The 20,211-nt window shown below is 50.3% G+C and overlaps 1 protein-coding gene across 1 annotated transcript in view; it reads right to left on the bottom strand.

Moving 5' to 3' along the window:
- The window catches only part of KIF26B (kinesin family member 26B), a gene marked incomplete at its 3' end in the record, with an annotated part of 79,929 nt that extends 67,042 nt beyond the window's left edge, over window positions 1-12,887 (bottom strand). The window contains exons 1-5 of the mRNA XM_077779912.1: window positions 12,747-12,887; window positions 5,661-5,842; window positions 4,785-4,876; window positions 4,428-4,645; window positions 2,305-2,511 (exon numbers count right to left, since the gene is read on the bottom strand). Of these exons, the coding sequence (XP_077636038.1) occupies window positions 2,305-2,511; window positions 4,428-4,645; window positions 4,785-4,876; window positions 5,661-5,842; window positions 12,747-12,887 (840 nt within the window). The remainder of the gene's footprint in view (window positions 1-2,304; window positions 2,512-4,427; window positions 4,646-4,784; window positions 4,877-5,660; window positions 5,843-12,746) is intronic.
- Between the last annotated feature and the right edge of the window lie 7,324 nt (window positions 12,888-20,211).

Raw genomic sequence — 20,211 nt, 5'->3', positions numbered from 1 at the left:
GCCCAGAGAGGTGTGGCGACCCACCCAGGGACACACTGCCAGTAAACAGTGAGTAAAATGGCGGGAGGTCAAAGATGCAGGACCACACGGAGCAGGGCAGAGAGAGTAAGGAGGGGGGTCCAGGAGAGAGGTCTGCTCAGGAAAGGATTACGAACCAGAGGCCGCATCTGTGAGCCTCAGTTTCCTCATGCAGCATGTGATCATAGCAATGCATCCCTCTTTTGCAGCACAGAAGTCTAGGAAGAGTCACGTGGGTTAACGTGTATGAAACTTCCTGAAAACCACAAACTGAGCAGAGAAACACAACGCAAGAGAAGATTGCGGATTTTAACAAAAGGGAAGCATCCAGAAGCACGTGACTGTCGTGTGGAGCACGTGAGCTCTGGAGCCCGGTGTGAAATGTAAGCAAATGTGAGCAATAAAAACGGCTCTTTTTCTGGAATAAATCTAAAACTCATTAACAGCCCACGCTTAACTTAGGGTCTGCTTCGGGATTCTTGCAAGTTGGGGAGAATCACTTTAGAAAAGTTTTAACTGTGTTAATTACAGTACGAGAAAGGCCCTTTATTAGACACGATGTCAGGTTTAGATTAGTGTGTCCATTGGGTCTACTGAGCGCGTGCGCGCGCACGCGCACACACACACACACACACACACATACATAATCAAAAGGGAAACTATCAAGNAATTACAGTACGAGAAAGGCCCTTTATTAGACACGATGTCAGGTTTAGATTAGTGCGTCCATTGGGTCTACTGAGCGCGTGCGCGCGCGCACACACACACACACATACATAATCAAAAGGGAAACTATCAAACTTTTTTGTATTTTGTCTTTTCCTGGTAAAACTCTTTGGGGAAACCACCCCTCTAGCTCGTTAACGAATGGAGCTGAGAACACATGTTGGGTGTCCGTGGTATGATTCCAAAGCCCATGTGAGGATCCCTTTTCTACACTTGGGTGCAGCGTGGTGGAAACGAACAGGAGCTATGAGCATCCTTGTCTCCAGGCTCTGCTGCAGGCATCAGCCACCTGGAGGCACTCTGTCTCATATAAATCTTGGGGAGTGACTGCCGGAAACGCATCTGGAAGATGCAGCTGTCTGATGCCAAAACCCGGGCAAAGCAGGTCACCAAACACCTATAACCTGGGTTACATGCCTACTGGAAGATTCAGCTGCGCCAATTCACTGCAGATGAATTGCACCAGATGGTGCGACGGAATCTTCCAGTGGACATCTGTTCTTACTGGGATTGGCTCCAGGAGCTCAGGTCCAGGAATCTTGGCACTCTAGGCCCCCAAGGAGCTTCCAAATTCTACTCGGACCAGGATGGCCATAACTCTCTACCCTCCCCCTGTGTGTGTGTGCTTGTGTGTGTGTGTGTGTGCACACACACGCGTGTGCTCCCCTTGCACTGTGACTTTTCAGTCCCACCATTCAAGAGGTGAGGTCTCTTCCCACCCCTCAAATCTGAGCCAAAAGAAAGCAGCAGAAGTGATGTCATGTCGATTTTGAGGTGTGTGTACCTGGATCACGCCACCATCGTGAGTGCAAGCCCCAGAGAGCCTCCTGGCTGATGAGAAACAATGCGGATTCCAGATCAGCCTAAAGCCAGGCAGCCCCCAAACTCGGGATAAAGACACGAGAAATGGAAGAACACTCAGCCAGACCACAGATTAATAAGGAATAATAAATGCCTATTGTTCTAAGCCACTGAATCTTAGGGTGGTTTGTTATGTGGTAGCAGCTAACTGATACGACAGCTAGCCTCTCTTCTTCCCTTCTACTCGGCTTCACCGATTCAGGACTGCACGTGAGCCTCCGTTTCCCTGCCCATCGCAGCAGTTCCTCACTAGGACTTGCCCCCCTTAGGGCCCTAGAACTGCGCCTGATTCAAACCCAGCTCCTTGGCGCACCCAGGAGCCCAGACAGGCATGGCGTTCTTAGGGGACCACAGGCACCACCATCTTGACAAAGTCTCTCCTAAAATTTCCACTTCTGCCTCTACTCCCTGCTTCTGTAAGCCATCTGCCGACTGGCTCCCTCGTCCTTCCCCCTCCTTCTCTCCACGAGTGTTTTGTTGAAATCCTGGCACAGTGATCCTGCCCAAGGTCTGACACCGATCATTCAACGGGACCGAACTATCCAATGATGCTACAACGGGTTTCCAAGAGTTGTATGGCTGGAAGAACTGATGCGTCAGAATACTCTGGAAGATACCCTCCCAGCTCACAGGTCCTGGTGGATGGGGAAAGCTTCAACACTGCCTGAGCCTGGGGTGGGCAGAAGGGGTCACACCCACCTGAGAAGCATCTTGCGGAAACACGGCATCGAAGGCAAACATCTTAGGGGGAACTTGGTTGCCTCTCTTTTGGAAGACATTTTGACCTCCACACGTCAGGGGGTCATACAGGGTGATCTGCTTCTTCCGAGGGTCCACCTTCAGGAAAGAGCTGGACTCAGAGGTGTCACGAGCCAATGTGGAACAGATGCGAAGCATGACTTTCACCTGCAAGAAATAAAGGCAGGAAACGACATGCATGATACCGTTGGACACACTATGGTGTGACACCCTTTATGCAGTCCGGGGATGCAAGCGTATGCCAGCACCACAGCAGGGAACCTGCTCATGATGCCACGGATTGTGACCTCAGTGGATTATGGGAAAACTGATCTATTTATAACTACCAGGTGGGATGTTTTGGTATGTCTATTACCATCTTACAGAAATGGCACATCGTGTTGTCTTCTTATTAATATAAATCGAAAACTAACTGTACATTAGTGGGCGGTCACATAGACGGAAAGGGAATCTGGATGGCCGAGGTTTGGGGGTTGGCATAATTCCCTTGAAGAGAACTCCTCACCGATCAATAAACCACGGACATAAAAGTTAGCTCCGTAATTTACTCCTCGCCTCTGCTCATCAGGACCCATGGAGACAAAAAGCCACAGTTATTAGTGTCATCATTAAAGGCTTGTGAAATGGCCTGTTTTTAATGGCCGGCATTTGAAATGTGTTCCAAGGAGCAATGGTGATAAGATTTCTTTGAAACATGTTATTTGGGATCCCATTAAACGACTGTGTAGAATGAAAAGCGCCTCTTGGTGGGAACCCGGAGCGGGTCCCTTTAACCCACCTCCCCTGCATAACTGACCACGGCCCAGACACGACCACCAGCCCACTCTACTCCCACGGCCCAGTAGAGCACTCGTGAAAATAAACTGCCTTCGCCTCAGAGCCCTAAGGTGAGCAGAAGTCAAGGGGAAGCCACACACACCTCTGGAGGCTCAAGTCCTGGGGACCGAGAGGGTGAGTGCTCCCTTACCAGCCTCTGTTACTGTGTTGTGAGTTCAGTCCAGAGGTGGCAAGGAGCCCCTGCGATGTGCCAGGTACTAGGCTAGGCATCGGGGATGCAAAGGCTGCTGATACAGAGTGGCAGACAGATGGCCTTTGTAATACCACGTGGCAAATTCTGCCGCTCTGGACAGGGTTCTTTTGAAACCCATCTCTGTCTTCCTCATCTTCCTCATCAGATCCATCGGTGGGGCTGATGAAACGTCAGTCACATGGCTTCGGAGAGTGGGGTCGTACGTTTTTAAAGAAAAGATTTCAGATGAGTGGAAATGCTCAGAGGGTAATAACCTGCACTGCGCATAGCGGAGCGAGGGCACCCCCCCCCCTCCTGTGCACCTTCTCCTTGACCGTTGGGACGTGGGAAGCAGCCTGCGATGTGCAAGGCTAAGGGCGTGGGCCTGGTCCACTGCCCCAGCGGTGCCCCGGCTGTGCTGGTTTCCATCCCTCCCAATAGCATTCAGGTGTGGATCTGGAGGCCCGGGGCCACCGTGGGAGGCACCTAGGGTTGGAAAGAGGCTGGCCTCTCAGGATTTACATCCTGGTTCTCCCAATGCATGGGGGATGGGGGGGGAGGGGTCATCATATGGTGATTCCTGACATTTCCTGGGGGTCTACTGTGTGCTAGGGCTGTGTTGTTACCCAAAGGGCATTATTTAGTCCAACAAGCCAATGCATGGGTACACTTGTCCAGACTTTATAGATGAGACAGCAGGTGTTCCAGAACTTGGCCCAAATCCCTGAAAATGCTCATGGTAAGGCTGGGCTCTGATCCCACCTCTGTCTGATGCCAAAGTGCATACTTTTTTCATCATGACAACTGCTGCCTCCCATACGTGGTCCGGCCTCTCGGAGCCTCAGTGTTCTCATCTGTGTAATGGGGATAATGTGGCCTCTCTCATGGGACCGTGTGAAGAATGAAAGTAATTGACCTGCAAGTAATCAGCACAGCAGGGGTGTGCGATTCCTGGTTCTCTCCTTCTCCCTCCTTCCCCCGAACTGTGACATCCTAGCCTTCTGTAATCACAGTGCTAATGATAAGGTTTTGAACTCCTTGTCCCATGAATCACAAACGGGATGCCACGGGGATCCCTGGACACTGCGCCAGGGACCACGCACTGGTCCTTGCAGGCTCCTGTTAGTAACACACCACGCTGCGCGTATGCGAGCAAGCACCCCATCGGCCTGCGTTCCGCCCTGGCAATTCTCTCGCTCGCTATGAACATCTCCGCACTGACTTTGGTTCCGCTTGTCTGCAGAGCTGGGCCCCAGTCACACAGCAGGTGTGCTACAGGCGCATATCCAAATGGCCACTTTTGGTAGATGTCTGGGGCCCCTGGGCTTCCTGTAAGCAAATGCCCTGGCCTGGCCTCTGAGCGCTGCAAGTCGAGGAGGATGCAAGTGCCGGGCACAACGGGTGGACTCACGTGGCCCGCTGCTTTTCGATTCTGCAATTTCGCATGCAATTTCTGGGTACCTGGAGGTGCTGCGCAAACTAGGAGCTAAGCCAGGCAAGGGCCTGCATGGAGAAGCGGTGGCGAAGGGGCTGCGTTAGCGACTCAGCTGTCCTGGGGGCTGCTCCTGCGTGGCAGTGAAGTTCCAAGCCTCCATGTCCTTTTCTGCAGACAGGCGGGCGGTGCGGGCCGCTGGTCTGGCCCAAAGATACACTGTCCTATGAAGACCCACTGACTTCCGGGTGGGGGTGGGGAAAGGCCACCCTCATTCTTGCCTTTGCGTTCATTTAAATACATGGATATTTTTTTCCTCCCCTTAAAGGAAGGAAATTAGGTCTTTCTGCTTGACTTCCTTTGTGCCGTTCTTCTGTCATTCTAGCACTTGACTTCCAGCTTAACCCTCTGTAATGAAAGCGCTTTGACGATACCTCTTGTGATGAAGATGGCCCCCCCGGACTTCTGGCCAGACGTCTTCATTTTTGTGGCAGATGCTGGTGGGTTCCTGGCAGTGCCTGCTTCAGCCCTTCCTGTCCCTGCTGCTCTGGGGTACAGAGAGGGTCCCTGCAGGTGAGAACACGCACAGCCTTCTCCCGGCTCTCAGGGCAGAGGGGATGGTCCCTGCTTCCAGCCGCAAAGGCTGTACCGGTGGAATGAGATGCAGAAAGCTAGGGCGCAGTCTGAGTGGACACATTCCGATGATGGGAGATTGGCACTTCCTCGACCCACCCCAACCCTCAGCGGTCAAGACCCCACTTTGCTTCGTTTATCTAATTGCTCAGTGGCTGGTGGGCCGGCTGTAGCTCTGGGCCACGGTCCCCTTTGCATCTTGCTTGACGATCGTGACAGTACCTCTCCCTGGATGGCCTGAGGGACTCCAGGAGGATCCGTGAGGGACTCATGGTTAGAGGCACAACCCTGGGCTGTGCAGATGCGGCATCAAGGTAGAAGATGGATGCTCCTCGGGGTGGGCCCGGTGGACACTCACTGTCGCCACCGCACGTGATCATGTGCACAGATGTTCGTGTCCATCTCTAGTCACGGAGAAGAGAACGCAGTGTGGACGTGGGGGGATGGTCCTCATCACCCGTCTCTCTGCCCAGAAGCTTCCCAGCTGGAGGCTTTCATCAGACTCCAGGGAAGGCTCTGGGCAAATGTGACCTTCAGAAGGCTCCCTCACCAACAGAGAAGACCAGTGAGGGTGCTGGTGTGGGTGTGGGTGGGGAGAGACCACCAGTCACCCTTCTCATGCACGAGCTGTGTTTCAACTCTGTCATGAGTCCCCACAATGAAGGCCCCCAACAGACACACAGAAGTCAGTGACTGGTCCCTAGCCCGCGTCTTGGCCACGGCAAATGCTCTGTGGTTGTGTGTCAGTGAGGATACGTCGTTTCCCCTGCAAGGCCAGGGGCTGCAGAGTCAATTAGCTGCTAACATCTTCTACTCCTTTTTACACCTTTATATTTTGAATCTCCTTACACTGACGTCCAAGCCCACACTTTTTAAAAAACTTTTCTTATTTATTTTTGAGAGAGAGAGACAAAGCATGAGTGGGGGAGGGGCAGAGAGTGAGGAGGACACAGAATCCAAAGCAGGCTCCAGGCTCTGAGCTGTCAACACAGAGCCCGACGTGGGGCTCAAACTCACGAACCACGAGAGCATGACCTGAGCCGAAGTCGGACACTTAACTGACTGAGCCGCCCAGGCGCTCCTAAATTTATTTTTATTTATTACTTTTGAGAGAGTGAGTGGGTGAGGAGCAGAGGATCTGCAGCAGGCTCCGTGCTGACAGCAGAGAGCCCGACTGAGCCGCCCAGGCACCCCCAGGTCTATTCCCAATCTCCTAAGTGTGTCTGGAGAGGGTTCAAGGCAAATCAGAGGCCAGTGTGACAGGCTCATCGAAATCTGCCAACAAGAATAGTGAGAAAAGTGAACAAGTGAGATTGTGAGATTGTTCGGAGGGGAGTCTGGAGCCAAGGGGCCAGTCCGCTGAGACAGAGCGGCCAGGCAGCACCGGCCAGTCTATTCCGGGATTCTGCGTCTTTCCTGAAGCCAGTGCCTGCGATGGAGGTGCTGGACTGATCATGACAAATGTAAGCCACAGCAACATGCATCGCCCCGTCATTCCAGGAGACCCTCTCCGCCTCAGAGGAGAGAAAGCCAGAGCGGTGCCCCCAGCCTGCCTGGTGAGAGTGGAGGCCGGATAGTCGTGGAGGCAGCACCGTGCTGGCCTCACCGCACACCAGGCACCTTTCCTGGCTCCACGTATTGTCAGAGGGGGTTCAGCTCTTGAGGGGAAAATAAGGGATGACAGAAGGGTCCACGGCATGGGATGAGTGAATCTCCTTTCTCACGGGTTCTGGGTACCAGGGGCACCAGAGCCAGGGGACCGGGTTCTGGTCCAAACATCACTACCACCCAGTGGCCATGTGACTTCAGGTGTGGACCCTGGTGTCCATACCCCTAAAGTGGAGACTTTGTACCACCCTCCACCCCCACCTTGAAGGACAGCTGGGAAGCAACAAAGAAATAAAGGTAGAATATGGGGTGCCTGAATGGTTGACCGTTCAACTTCAGCTCAGGTCATGATCTCATGGTTTGTGACGTCGAGCCCCATGTCCGGCTCTGTGCTGACAATTCAGAGCCTGGGGCCTGCTTCAGATTCTGTGTCTCCCTCCCTCTCTTCCTCTCCCCTGCTCATGCTCTGTCGCTCTCTCTCAATGATAAACCTTAAAAAATTTTTTAAAGAAATAAAGGCAGAATATAAAGCAGCATACACATGTAAAATATGAGAGAGAGAGAGAGAGAGAGAAAGGAAGGAAGGGGAAGGAAGAAAGTTCCTCAAAGAAGGAAGGAAGGAAAAAGAAAGGGAGAAAGAAAAAAAGAAAGGAAGAAAGAAAATAGGAAGGAAGGAAAGAAGGAAGGAAGGAAAAAGGTACAGTCTTCAAATCAACTAGTGTCAAATGGACTTTTCCACACCAAATGAGTGATATCAGAAGCCTTTCTACCAGCCTTAATTTTTTTTATTTATTTATTTTGAGAGAGAGAAAGAAAGAGGGAGGAAAGAAAGAGGGAGAGACAGAATCCCAAGCAGAATCCACACCATCAGTGCAGAGCCCAATGCGGGGCTCAAACTCACAAACTGTGAGATCATGACCTGAGCTGAGCTCGAGAGTTGAACTCAACCGACTGTGCCACCAAGGTGCCCCACCAGCCTTAGTTTTAAAACTTAAAACTTGAAGGAAAAATTCTTGAATGAGCATGCCCACACACACTGACATGAGAGACGAAATCAAATGCCTTTCCTCCCTCCCCCCAGCAAATTAACCTGAAGACTGCATGGTCTGCTACTATCTTTTGCAAAGGTGCATAATCCCTGTTGACTTTGATCTGCACTTCTAAAATCTGGATGTGCTGTTTCCCTGATCTGACTCCTTTCTTTCCTGCCTTGATCAGATGTTCTTGATGCACTCATGCTGTCTGCTTATGGTGCATTAGTCCCTTCCAGAAGATTCTCCAGACATTCTAAGAGAGACGATTGGAGGGTGAGAGCCGTAAACCGTGGGTCCCCGGTATGTATTCTCAGCATAATTGCTTTTCTGATCTACCACGAAATTCAGCAACCCTCCACATCCTTCCGTGCTTAGGACATTCTGACAGATCTATTGTAAAAGATTTCTAAAACACACCACAAGGGATTAAAGGTATAACTTTCCAGCTGTTATTTAAAGAGCACTCTCCACTTTATAACCTAAGATTCTAGTGTTAACCCACTGCTGACTTGCCGACTCCCGTATATAGGACTTTCCTTTCCCCCTTTGATTTACCCAATGTGCCTGCTTGACCTGATAGCGTCGTAAATAACCCTGATCCCCGGAGGGATGGGGGGTGAGAGGGCTGTGCTCCCTAAGTTTACAGAGAGAGCCTTTAAACATAACTGAGTGTTCCATCAAAACACAGTTATCTTTACAGAATCATAGGTCCATGAATCACAGAAACCACAGTACAGTTGTTACTTATGGATCAAGACTAAATGGAACTGAATTGCTTCGCATCAAACCACAATAGTAATCCCAATGGCTCCAGTCAAGGGTCATGGGGCCATCCCCCCAGGAAAGGCCCAGAGGAACAGGATCTGGTGCCGAGTTTGGGGGGTAGGAGGGCAGATACCAGGAGGCTGAGTGCTCCCCTCGCCTGTTCTGGGGGAGTATCTACTCTGTGTTGACAAAATCAGTCACTTCATCACTCACTCATCACCAGCCATCTGTACCACGGCCATAACTTCTTTACAAATTTTATTAAAAAAATTTTTTTAATATGTATTCATTTTTGAGAGGCAGAAAGACTGCAAGTGGGAGGGGGCAGAGAGAGAGGGAGACACAGAATTAGAAGCAGGCTCCAGGCTCTGAGCTGTCAGCACAGAGCCCGACACGGGGCTCAAACTTGCCACGAGATCATGACCTGAGCTGAAGTCTGATATTCAACTGACGGAGCCACCCAGGCGCCCCTTCCTTAAAAGTTTTAATAAAGTTTATTTTGAGCGAGAGAGAGAATGAGAGAACATGAGCAGGGGAGAGACAGAGACGGGGCAGGGGAGAGAATCCCAAGCAGGTTCCACACAGCATGGACCCAACATGGGGCTCGAACCCACACACCATGAGATCACAACCTGAGCCGAAACTAAGAGTCAGACGCTTAACCGACTGAGCCACCAGGCGCCCCAAATTTTCTATTTGCAGAGGATCTTCTCATCCTTATTTCCATTTGATTCCCCACAACAGCTTTATTAAGGAAATGTTAATATACTCATTTTTACCACCATCCTTACTTTAAGGCCAAGGAGACCGAGGTGCTGGGTACTTAAGTGACCTGCCCAAAGCCAGCTGCCTGCTGGCGAAGGTGAAAGAAAGAGCAGTGGCCCTAATCCACCGCCTGCAGCGAGCATCCTGGGTCGGATGGAGCCAGAGAAGCCGGTCCCTTCCCCCAAAGCCAGCAGGGCCTGAACCTGTTCATGGGGGGCTGGGCCAGAGCTGGACCACCTTGAAGACAGGGTACCATCTCCGCACTGGGTGGCTGGCTTCTCGGGGTGCCAGTGGGTGAGCTCGTGGGGTGCTAGACAGCACAGAATGAGCAGTCATGCCATCGGAGAAGGGAGATTTACATTAGTAAAAGCCACGCTGGGGAAGGTGACAAGTGGTGGCACCAGGAAGCCAAGCGAGAGGGAGCATGTGCAGGACCAGAGAACAGAGCCCTGTAATGAGATGTAGTCGTTGAGGAAGTGCATCGGGGAGGGCGGCGAGGGAAGCTCCCCGAAGCTCCTGTCTAGTGCGTCTGTCTGTCAGCCTCAGCCCNGGGGGGGGGCAGCCAGGGAAGGGCTGCTGGGGCCAGGCAGCCTCTGGGAGCCGGTCCCTGGCGCCAATTAGCAGGCCGGGAAAAGCTGGCCGGGCTGGGGGGGTGGAGACAGGCGTGTTTCGGGGACGGGAATTCTGACAGCAGCCTGCACACAAGAGGCCCCAATCTCTTAGCTCATCGTATCAGGGAACCCATTTCAAAGGCATGAGCGGGTTTCAAAACGCGTCCTGAAACAGTCCTTCTCAGGTCCAAAGTGAAGTGGGATGGGGGTCCTCAGGCGTCCCTGGATGAGCAGCTCCAAGGTTAAGGGCACTCGCTGTCTGAGTGTCCTCCCTAGGACATGTGGAGTGCGGTCTGGAGGCTGGGAGCACATGCCTCGCCCACAGGCTGCCTGGGTTCGAGCTCTGGCTGCACCGTGTACTGCTGTGTACCTGTGCACAAGTGGCTTAACTGTGTACCGCTGTGTACCTGTGCACAAGTGGCTTAACCTCCCGCGGGCCGCGTCCCAAAGCCCGTCCCGATGACAGAGCCTTCCTGGAGGGGTTGTGGCAATTGTAAAAGGAGCAAATACCAGTAGCACCGCTTGTAACTGTGCTGCAGCATGAGGGTTCAATACATACTAGGTAGGTATTCTTTTTTAATTTTTTCTTTAATGTTTATTTATTTTTGAGAGAGAGAGAGAGAGACAGAGCATGAGTGGAGGAGGGGCAGAGAGAGATGGAGGCACAGAATCCGAAGCAGCTCCAGGCTCTGAGTTGTCAGCACAGAACCTGATGCGAGGCTCAAATTCAAGAACCGTGAGATCATGATCTGAGCCGAAGTCGGACGCTCAACAGAGCCACCCAGGCGCCCCATACTAGCTATTTTTGCCTTATAATTATTATATTGTCTTATGTGGTATCCTATTAATATGATAAAAATTTAGTATTTTTAGTGTTTGTTTATTTTGGGAGAGAGAGAGTACACACGCACTTGCGAGTGTGAACGGGGGAGGGGCAGAGAGAGAGGGAGACCGAGAATCCCAAGCAGCCTCCTCACCGTCAGCACAGAGCCCCGCCCAGGGCTCAAACTCAGGAAGCGTGAGATCTTGACTTGAGCTGAAATCAACAGTCGGGCATTCAACTGAATGAGCCACCCAGGTGCCCCTAAAATTTTAGTATTTTAAAAATTTATCATATACATGTATTTATCAAAAATACATGTTGAGGGTACTGAGTCTACTGGAAACTTTGAAGTCTGACAGATGCCAGCCCTTACTAGCTGTGTGACCATGAACGTTTTATTTTTAAAGTTTATTTATTTTGAGAGTGAGCATGTGTGAGCTTGCGCAGGAGAGGGAAAGAAAGAAAGAAAGGGAGAGAGAGAATCCCAAGCAGGCTCTGCACTGATGCAGGGCTCGAACTTAACAAACCGTGGGATCATGACCTAAGTTGAGATCACAAGTCGGATGCTTAACCGACTAAACCACCCAGGGACGGAGCCCCTGAACGTATTATTTTCACATGGCTTTCTAATCAGCAAAATGGGGATAATAATTTCTACATAAACGATATACATGATTATTAGGCAAACAGTCGTGCTAAGCACTTGGCACAAAGCAAATCTTCATAACAATCACCATCACGTTGACCGCATGGCTGCCTGTGAGAGCGCATGCCCTCGGGGACCTAACACAAGGTCACTCCTCTCCCAGCAATCCCTTCAACTGCCCTTGACCCAGGGGTTCAGGAGACCAAAAACCTTCCTGGTTCATGCCACACGAGAGCCTGGGGAGACAAAGGATGGCACCCAGGCCAACTTCCCCAGGGCTCACCAATTCTTACAGACCCAAGGTTAAGCTCAAGACTTCCAATTCCCAGGCTCTGTTTCTTTGGCCTGAATTTTGGCAAATCCTGGGTTAAGTGACAACTGGAGAATTTTCCAAATCCTGGGTAGGAAACCTGTTGTGGGTAGTTTGTGGTTACTGTGGTTATTTTACCTTTTGAAATACACCATCTCAGAGACAAAATGGCACAGAAGGACCTTCTGAGAAAGCAGCAGCGGGCACCCCTTACATTAGAATTCTTTCAGACGCACACAGCCTGGCGTTTGGCACTTATTGTTAATAAGGGTCCATTTACCGCTAAAGCTCACCCGTGTGTGACGACTGAAGAGCTAAATAGTAGGTCTGTCGTTAAATAGCGAATGCTCAGGAAATACCACATCTGCTGATGCAGACTCCGTCTGTCGCCAGAGAGGGGCTGTCTGGCTTTGAAAACAGCAGGGCCAAGGGAGAGTTACGTTTCTTTTTCTGCAGCTCACTGTATTATAAATATGAAAAATGCAGCTTGCTAGGCTGACACTTGACGTCATGTCTGGACCTCACTTCGTGTTCTCTGCGGCCTGAGAATTTCACTATCCACAGCTTCCGGTCTAGGTAAGTCACACCCAGAACTCTGAGAATAAGTCAAGGGAGCCAGTCTTGTGACCATCTAGAAATACCAGCTACTGGATACCCCACAGAATTCGGGAAAGCGCCGTAATAAACCATCTACTATCTAAAACATAAAGACAGGAGCCACCATCATCTAATAATTAGGTATTTACCTTTCTGGTAGTCATCTCTGAAGTCCGTTTTCTATGTGAAACAATCACGTTGGGGTTCTCTGAGGATGTCTGTCTCACACGGGATGATCTTGCTCCTGGCAGGACCACGTAGGGATGACGCCTGAACCTCTCAGGCGCCATAGTTAGCCTGGGTTCTCGGTACTTCCGGGGACAGAGGTCAGGGAAGCCAGGACAGAAAGAACCCCCTCCACTCAGCATTAAGACTTCTCCAGCCTCTAGGCTGCTTGCCTTGGGGTGGTAGAGAAGGCGTCCTTCTCAGGGCACACAGGGAAGGTAGGTTTGGAGCAAGGTGGGGAGTCCTTCCTTAAAAGAGCCATGATATGCAAACCCCAAAACTGGGCTCTTATCCAGTCTGGAACCCCGTAGCCTCAGTTTCAGGCAAGAGGAGAATTAGGTACATGTCCCAGTGAGAAAGGACATCTGAGGAACTTCGGGGTCAAGCGGTTGAAACCTGGGACAGACTTAGCTAAAATTAAGGAAGTTAGGTAAATTCACGTGCATCGAAGGCTGACAGGTACTGAGGGGATCGTCGCACGGAGCCCTACATTCTCACGACCCCCACACACTAAAGAAGGGGAGGAGAGGGTGTAGGAGCAGAAAGACACTGAGCCAGTCCCAAGTCCCTGCACCCTCAGTAGGTCTTAGAGATCCTCAGTAAGAAAGAGTAGGAGAGGTCACTAACACTGGCGCTAGCCACAGTCACTCCCAATTCTGTCTGTCCGTTTCTCCTTAGAAGTGTATCCGTGCTGTGCCACTAAACATGTGTAAACACACACGGTTCCCATGGCTCGGGGCGGGGTGGTGGAGTCACACAGGGGACAGCCTGGTCTCCCTGTAATGCAAAAGCGAGATGCTGGCATTTCCATTTCAGATTACTTCATTTTCAAGTTGCAGGCTTGGAACAGAAGCAACTGTACCCGGCTCAGCTCCAATGAGCCCCAGGCTTGCGGATGCCACCTTGCTGGGAGGGCAACGGCATGGCACAGACCTGGACAGCCCCGGCGGGAGGTGGATGACACGCTGGAGAGAACAGGGGGTGAGGGCCATCCGGGGGTAAATGTGAAAGAGAACCCCCTGCCCCCTCTGGCCAGGGGTGAGCCACTGACCGCTTGGAGTTCCTCTCCCTGCCCTGCTGCTTGGCAGAGAAGCCCTGACCAGTGACAAGACCCAAGTTCAAAGCAGAATGGGAAATTCTAATATTAGGATTATTGGGAGGACATGTATTCTCTTTATTTTCATCGTAAAATGTGGGTGAAACGTGGGTGTACAGGGGCACCTGGCTGGCTCAGTCAGTTGAGTGTCTGACTTCAGCTCAGGTCATGATCTCACAGTTAGTGAGTTCGAGCCCCGCATCGGGCTCTGTGCTTCCAGACCAGAGCCTGCTTCAGATCCTCTGTCTCCCTCTCTCTCTCTCTGCCCCTCCTCTACCTGTGCTCTCTCAAAAATCAATAAGCATTAAAAAAAAACAGAATGCGAGTGTAGAGAATGAGATGGAGGTCAAGGAGGGTCGTGCGTAAACGCGGTATTTACCTAACCGCATTCTCCTCCAGCGTGCATATGGCAGGGATGGAAGAGAACAGCCCAACAAATTCAAGTAGGTACCTGTCTTCCAACAAATGACTGGAAAGCAGGGGCTGGGGAGGGGGTCTGGGAGGGCAGCATGTGTCCCTGGNGGCAGCATGCGTCCCTGAGGGGCCAGCCATGGGGGTGGGGGGGCGCTTTGGCATGAAAGGCACCTGACCAAGAAGGTTGTATCTGATACGTTGTATCTGAAGGAAAGGCCAGAAGCCTTTATCGTGCACTGGGATGGGTGTGAGCTAGAAGAACTACCTTTGTGTTGGTCCCACAAAGACCCTCCCCAGGGCCTTTTGTGTTGTTCAGAGCCCGCTTCCCTCCAAGACCAGGATGCGGAGGGAGGCTCCAGAATGGGCGCGGCCACCGGCTGTATCACATCGTGGTGTCCCTGTCAGAGAGCTCTGGTCCTGGGACCTGGGTGACTCAGGGCTGCTTCACCCCACCTTCAGGAGAACCTACAATGGGCTGCTTCACCCCGCCTTCCGGAGAACCTACAATGGGCTGCTTCACCCCGCCTTCTGGAGAACCTACAACGGCCCTTTTCGTATTCAGGAAGAGCCTGAGTCACTGTCCCCTAATCAGACCCAGGTGTACAGTCTATCTTGTTTGGACTCAGACTCTCAGAAGCTTACCCACCAGACACAGACTCTTCAGAGGAAGGCCAGGGGATCCCCCACACTCCTGGCCACCCCCAAACCAGCCTGGTATATAAATCCAGGTTGGAAAACAATGCCTCCATTAACTGATTCCTTCATTCCTTCAGCATCTGCTGAATAAGGACATCGTAACTTGGGCCAGGCGCCATCCAGGGCTCTGCTGTCACAAAGAGCTTAAACACCAGTGTGCTTATGGTAACAGGTACAGTAGGTACAGAAGAGCTCTGTACGGGGGTGCCTGGGGGGCTCAGTCAGTTAAGTGATGGACTCTTGATCTCAGCTAAGGTCTCAATCTCAGGGTGATGAGTTCAAGCCCCATGTTGGGCTCCCCACTGGGAATAGAGCCTACTTAAAAAAGAAATTATAATTCTCTCTTTAAGAAAAAAGTTTAAGTGAAGGACTAAGAAGTCCATCTTTTTAAAAGGTACAACTCATTGGGGCGCCTGGGTGGCTCAGTCAGTTGAGCGTCCGACTTTGGCTCAAGTCATGATCTCATGGTTCGTGGGTTCGAGCCCCGCATCAGGCTCTGTGCTGACAGCTCGGAGCCTGGAGCCTGCTTCAGATTCTGTGTCTCCCTCTCTCTCTGCCCCTCCCCGGCTCATGCTCTGACTCTGTCATTCAAAAATTAATAAACATTAAAAATTTTTTTTTAATAAAACAGATGGATACCAGTGTGCGGATAGACTTCTTGTCCAGTCTAGAAAGTCTGCACTTACCCTGGACAATAGGGAGCCACTGCAGAGTAGAGAATGGGAAGGACTGGGAGGTTCCCCCCACCCACCCCGCTCAGCAGCAAAGCTCCAGGGACCACAATTTCTCCATCTGAAAAAACCACTGACATTCTTTATTGGGGCTGTTAAGGGAGAAAATGCCCGTGCAACTTGCACTTTTATAGCACAACCTTTTAAAATGTGCTGACGATTTGTTCACTGAGTCGGGGGAGGGGAGTTGATGGGTGAGGACCCGCGACCGGGCAGTTAGGAGTCGGCCGTGTGCACGTGCACTCAGTGCTGGCAGCAGCCATGAGGTCTGACAAGGAGAATAATGAATTCGGCCACCACCAAATAAATATTTATTAAAATGCCAATGAGCAAGGCACTCGCTTTACCTAGGGAGGCAAAGCATGCCAAAACACTTGCATTCAAGGGGAGGGCCAAAGATGTGCTTGAGGACTCTCAGGAAGACAGAATACTGTTGTAGTGTATGTAAACCCACAGGGTGCAGACCGCTCTGTGCTAGCCACAGGAGACTGTGCTGGTGGGAGCTGGAGGGCTGCCTGGTGGAGGCGGAACCACAACACTGGTCTCTCTTGTCCCCAGGATCACGTATCATCTCACCCACTGGACACTTTTCTTTCCTGTGTCTGGTTCACACTCCTAGTTAGTGACTGTGTTCCTTCCTTCCTTCCTTCCTTCCTTCCTTCCTCCCTCCCTCCCTCCCTCCCTCCCTTCCTATCTTCTTTTTAAGGTTATTATTTTACTTTGAAAGAGACAGTGCAAGGGAGTGGCAGAGAGAGAGAAAGAGAGAAACCCAACCAGGCTCTGCACCACTGGCACAGAGCCCAATGCGAAGCTCAAACCCACAGACTACGAGAACATGACCTGAGCCAGAAGTCAGACGCTTAACCAACGGGGTCCCCCTCCCCTGGGTGCTTGTAGTGCGCTCCTGCTGATTTTGCTACTGTGGGCATCACGCTGGCAGAGCCACTGTTCAGTAGGTATGTTGGCTCCGTCTTCATGGAACTTTCTGCCCAACTCCCTCAGGAGTCCAAAACATAACAGATGTGGATGTTACATTCTGGGGAAATGACAGTCTTATTAATTTTAAAGATTCTGGGAGCTGAAGAAAGAGCATTTTGGCGCTGTCAAAACAGAAGTGGCTTCTGACTCTCCATTCCATTGTCTACTCGAGGAAAATTCTTGAGCTCTAAAGTGAAATAAGTGTCGACCTTAGGAAGGATCTCCGGGACAAAGAAGTCTTCTTCTGAAAGTAGCCCCGATCTCAGGTCTATACTTACTGGGTTCTGCAGATCTGACCTGCCCTCGCTGCTTTTGTTACCAGTGTGGAGCATAAACTTACAACAACAGAATCCAAACCAACCTTTCCTATAGGTTCTCTTCAGTTTCTCTTTCTTCGAAGAAATGATTATTGAGGGTCTTATGAAATTATACTTCTTAGGAAACCAACATGAGAGGAACTCAACAGCTGTTGTAAGACCTCAGCTCCTCCCAGGGAAGGCCGTCCCAGCTCTCCCACAGTCCGCAGGCGAGTGTGTGCGTGAGTGCAAATGTGCTTGAGAATAACACTGAACACCTTCACTTGCAATTTCTAGAATCAATAAGCCTTTATGGTTTTGAGTAGGATGGTCAATATTTATTTGACATGGAAAATAGTTACTAAAATTAAAAAATGTAGGGTCATCTCACCAAAGACCTTCTGCTTCTAGGTCACAGTTCATCCAGAGCGATGTCTGAATCTGATGGAAGTGTTTCAGAATAAACCAGTCACTGAAAACACAGAACACTCACCAAGTGGGGCAGAAGAAATGCTAATTTTGCTTTGTTGGGTCGGTGATAGGTAACCTTGTGGCCAGTTTTTTTTCCAACTTTGACGTATTAAAAGCGAGAACGATGATGTGACCCAGACCCATCTTGAAGCCCATTTAGGTATCAGAAGATCTTATTATGATTCTATCCACCCGTAACACAGTCCAGATGGCAAAGCGCTTTCTGATAGCATTAGGAGTGCTCTAGTGGGCTCCACTCAGAATGGACTGATTTAATAAACTCTTGTGCATGATAAGAAACATTCATCTATAAAAAATGGAGTAGATGCGGGGGGGTCGGCCTGGGTGGCTCAGTCAGTTGGCGTCTGACTTCAGCTCAGGTCATGATCTCATGGTTCGTGGGTTTGAGCCCCACATCAGTCTCTGAGCTGACAGATAGCTCAGAGCCTGGAGCCTCCTTCAGATTCTGTGTCTCCCTCCATCTCTGCTCCTCCTCTGCTCATGCTCTGTCTTTCTCTCAAACATTAAAAAAAATTTTTCATGGAGTAGATTAGACTATAAAGAATTCCCCCCAAAAGGCTGAGAATAAGAGAGAGGTGTCTGCATGGAACATGGTGGTGGAACTGAGAGAGAGAGAGAGAGACTCTCGGCCAGGGCTGTTGAGCCCAGGAGCCGGTCCACAGATCTGGCAATTACATATGGCGGTAACGCTACAGGAAACAAACCGTTTTCAAAACTGTAAGACTGGGAGGGCCTTGAAGGACAGCCTGCATCCCATGTGTCCTCCTAACCCCAGGGACACTGATAGTGCCTTTTACCCAATTGGAGCTCAATTCTGCAGGAACTGTAAGTTTTCATCCGGGAGGTGGAAAGTTGAGACAGAAACATTCCTGGGACGGTTCCGGATGAGGGCACCAGAGGAAATGCAAGGAGATAAGAAGGAAGAGAGAGAATGCTCTAGAAATAATAATGACAAATTAGATCAGGGTTGGAAATATTTCCAAAGCAACCTACCCAGATTCTAAATTCTTGCTGCTTGCATTCTTAGGGGGTGGGTCGGAGGTGGTGGCGTATGGGCTGTGTCTGAGTTTGCAAAAAAGGTGGAGGAGAATGTATTCTGATTGCTGGCTTTTCTGAGGGACTGAGGGGGTGTGAATGGGCAGTGGAAAAATACTGTTGACCCTTACACTTGGCATCAGCTCTTACATATGGTTCTAATTCAATAAGCATCTCTTGCTCTATGCCAATGCTCCCAGTTACTCTATAAGGTAGGCCTTTCCTCGCCATGGAAGAACTAGGCTCAAAGGAGTGAAATGGCTTCCCTACGGCCTCACAGGAAGTAAGCAGCAGGAACGGGATTCAAACTCAGCTCTGGCTGGAGGTCACGTACAAAGCGCAATGACAAACACAAACCCTTTCGGTCAAGCCCAACCTACTGCGTTCAAATTGTACACAAAACGGACCTCGCACCGAATATATTTATGTTGCTCTGACAAGTTTTATGGAATTCCCTCAAGTCATTTTTCCCTAGCATTGCTGCGGTTGGGTGTGCTGAAACCTATTTCAGCACTTTAAGGAAGCACAGGCTATGATTAAGTATATTAAGGGACATTTAAAGTTTAGATTAATGGCCTGATAAGTTGTAAAACGACTCAAAATTGTGTAAATGCGTATTCGGGGATTTTTGAAAATTGTAAGTTATTGACTCTAACGATGATAACAAGGCCTTTGAAACTGCTTTGCTTTGTTACTCAAACCTTTACCATGTAGTTTATTGATAGGCTGACAACCCCCTTGGTGGGCACACAGCAAATTTGCAGCTCGTACAGACATCACTCAGCAGACATGCCAGGCAGAAACCTTCCTTCCTTGCTTATCTGAAACATCTGACTTCCAAGGGCCATGAAGGTCTTTGCTCCAATCCCAATAGTAGCCTGGATATAACAGTTACACCTAGGGGCGCCTGGGTGGCTCAGTCGGTTAAGCGTCCGACTGCGGCTCAGGTCATGATCTCGTGTGGTTCTTGAGTTCGAGCCCCGAGTTGGGCTCTGTGCTGACAGTTCAGAGCCTGGAGCCTCCTTCAGATTCTGTGTCTCCTCCTCTCTCTCTGCCCCTCCCCTGCTCATGCTCTCTCAATATAAATAAAAACATTTTTTAAAAGTTACACCTAGTACTAATAAAATGGCTAAATTACTCCACATTGCTCACTTGGAGAGTAACTGCAACTTCACACTCAACATATTTATGGATAAGATACCTGGGACTCAAAGAGGTAAAGCAACAGATGCCAAGTTCAACATCCAGATGCAGCAAAGCCAATGTGGAACGCCCATCTCTTGCCTCCCCCGTTGATGGCTTTCCACCAGGAAGCAAGGTGGAAATGAAGATGCCTAGGACTGAAAACCCAGTCAGCCACGGTTTTTCAATTCAAAAAAGAATTTCTTTTTGAGTTTTATTTATTTATTTATTTTGAGAGAGAGAGAGAGAGAGAGAGAGAGAACACATGGGGGAGGGGCAGAGAGAGAAAGGGAAAGAGAGAGACTCCCTGGCAAGGTCTACATTATCAGCATGAAGCCCCATGTGGGGATCAAACTCACGAACCACGGGATCATGACCTGAGCTGAAGTCCAACCTTCAACCGACTGAGCCACTCAGGTGCCCCCCAAATCGGCCCTCTTGCCATTCACTGAATATAGGTAAAGGCAAG

The sequence above is a fragment of the Crocuta crocuta genome, unplaced genomic scaffold (genome assembly GCF_008692635.1).
Source record: "Crocuta crocuta isolate KB4526 unplaced genomic scaffold, BGI_CrCroc_1.0 scaffold322, whole genome shotgun sequence".
Lineage (NCBI taxonomy): Eukaryota > Metazoa > Chordata > Mammalia > Carnivora > Hyaenidae > Crocuta > Crocuta crocuta.
Note: the sequence above shows the minus strand (reverse complement) of the source record. Positions and strands in the feature narration are given on the sequence as shown.